Raw genomic sequence first — 1,775 nt, forward strand, 5'->3', positions numbered from 1 at the left:
GCCAAGGACTGAACAGTTCTCTTCATCAGTTTCGGGAGCAAGGGTTTCATTACAGCCCAGCTTCTCCAAAAGAGACAACCTAGCCTTGCCCTCAGGAGTGTGATTCTCCCTCCTCTGCTCCATTCGCACCTTGGGTTCGCGATTCAAGAGCATCTTCCCCGAACAACTCCGTGAGGCTTTGGCCCTAAGATTTCTCAAAGCCGGAGCCCTCCCAGCTGATAATTCCTTTTTGGCTTTTGATTCATTGCTGGCCCATCCCCGTTGCCTCTCTCTGGGAGGGGAAGGAAAGAGGAACTTAAAACCCCAGAAGGAAACGTGAAGGGAGTTGGTGAGTGACCTCCATGGGAGCGGAGCAGTCAAGGGATGTCACCAAAGGCAAGAATCCCAGGGGAATTTGGCTGTTCGGGAAAAGGCAGAGCCTTCTTCCCTGGGAAGACACCCTCCTCTCCGGGAAAGACCCCAGATCCCTGCTGAAGCGTGGCATGCACTTTGTTAGCTTCAGTTTGGTCACAAAGGGAATGTCGGACATCCCAGATTTTCTGTGGGGACTGTCGGAGGTCCAGAAGCTAAATCTGTCCTGCAACCGCCTTCTGATTCTCCCTCCAGCAGTGGGGAAACTCGATCGGATAGTCGTGCTGAACCTCAGTGGGAACTGTCTCAAGTATCTGCCCAAAGAAATTGGGCTGCTCAAAAGCATGAAGGTGCTGTTTGTCAACATGAACTGCCTGATGGAAATGCCAGGGGACCTGAGCCTGTGTCGGAAGCTGGAGGTTCTCAGCCTGTCACACAACTGTGTATCCCAACTGCCTGCGAGCTTCGCTGACCTGGCCCACCTGAGGAAGCTGAATCTCAGCAACAACCATTTTGTTCACATCCCCATGTGTGTGTTTTCCCTTAAGGAGTTGGATTTCCTCCACATCGGCTCTAACCGGCTGGAAAACATCGCGGAGAGCATCGAGCGCCTGGTCAACCTGCAGATCTTCATTGCAGAAAGCAACAACATCCACTCATTGCCACGGTCATTGTGCTCTGTGACTAGCCTGGAGTTGCTCGACGTGGACCACAACGATCTCCAGACACTCCCTGACGAACTGTATTTGCTGCATCGGTTGGCCAGGATCGCCTGGAACCCGATGGACAAAGGATTGCATGTCATACATAATCCTTTGTCTAAACCCCTGCTGGAAGTGGTGGAGGGAGGGTTGGAAATGCTCTTTAGCTACCTGAAAGATAAGAAGCATGGCTAAGCCATTCCCCACAGAGTAGTCTACCTCCCAGCGAGACTCAGTGGCATCAGCCCGCTTTTCTCGATCCACAGTTTCCACCTCATCAGGCTTGGTGTTTTAACGAGGCTCCTTTAGGGATTTTTCTGGCAAACTGTGGAAAGCAAGTAAAATATTTTCTAGTGTGCATTTCTTTAACTGTGCATTGTTTGTTCTACAGAACTCTAATTCCTCTTGTAAAATTCGATGAGCATGTTCTTCTCCTGTAGGGGTATTAATGCACCCCTCATCTTGTTTTCTGAAAGTCAAAGGGTAGGATGCTGGAGAATAAAGATGGGAGAGCAGATGTACCTCAGAATCCACAGACTGCGTGCGTAGCTCCCAAGTAGTGAAGAGTTGGCATTATTTGCGAACACTCTTTCACAGACAGATGCTCTAAGAGTTAATGGGGGCCATTTGAAAATCGTGGTGGGTCTCTAGATGGAAGGCACTATAAAAATGCCAGGTATTTTTATTATAGGGGAGACAGCTGTCGGTCGAGCACCAGATAAG

General features: G+C 49.9%; 1 protein-coding gene across 1 annotated transcript; it reads left to right on the forward strand.

Annotated features, from left to right (window-relative positions):
- The first annotated feature begins 341 nt into the window (after nt 1–341).
- Nucleotides 342–1,247, forward strand: LRRC30 (leucine rich repeat containing 30). Its single transcript, XM_038746133.1, has one exon. The coding sequence runs from the start codon at nt 342–344 to the stop codon at nt 1,245–1,247; it is 906 nt and encodes a 301-aa protein (XP_038602061.1).
- The last annotated feature ends 528 nt before the right edge of the window (nt 1,248–1,775 follow it).

The sequence above is a fragment of the Tachyglossus aculeatus genome, chromosome 5 (assembly GCF_015852505.1).
Source record: "Tachyglossus aculeatus isolate mTacAcu1 chromosome 5, mTacAcu1.pri, whole genome shotgun sequence".
In the NCBI taxonomy this organism is placed as follows: domain Eukaryota; kingdom Metazoa; phylum Chordata; class Mammalia; order Monotremata; family Tachyglossidae; genus Tachyglossus; species Tachyglossus aculeatus.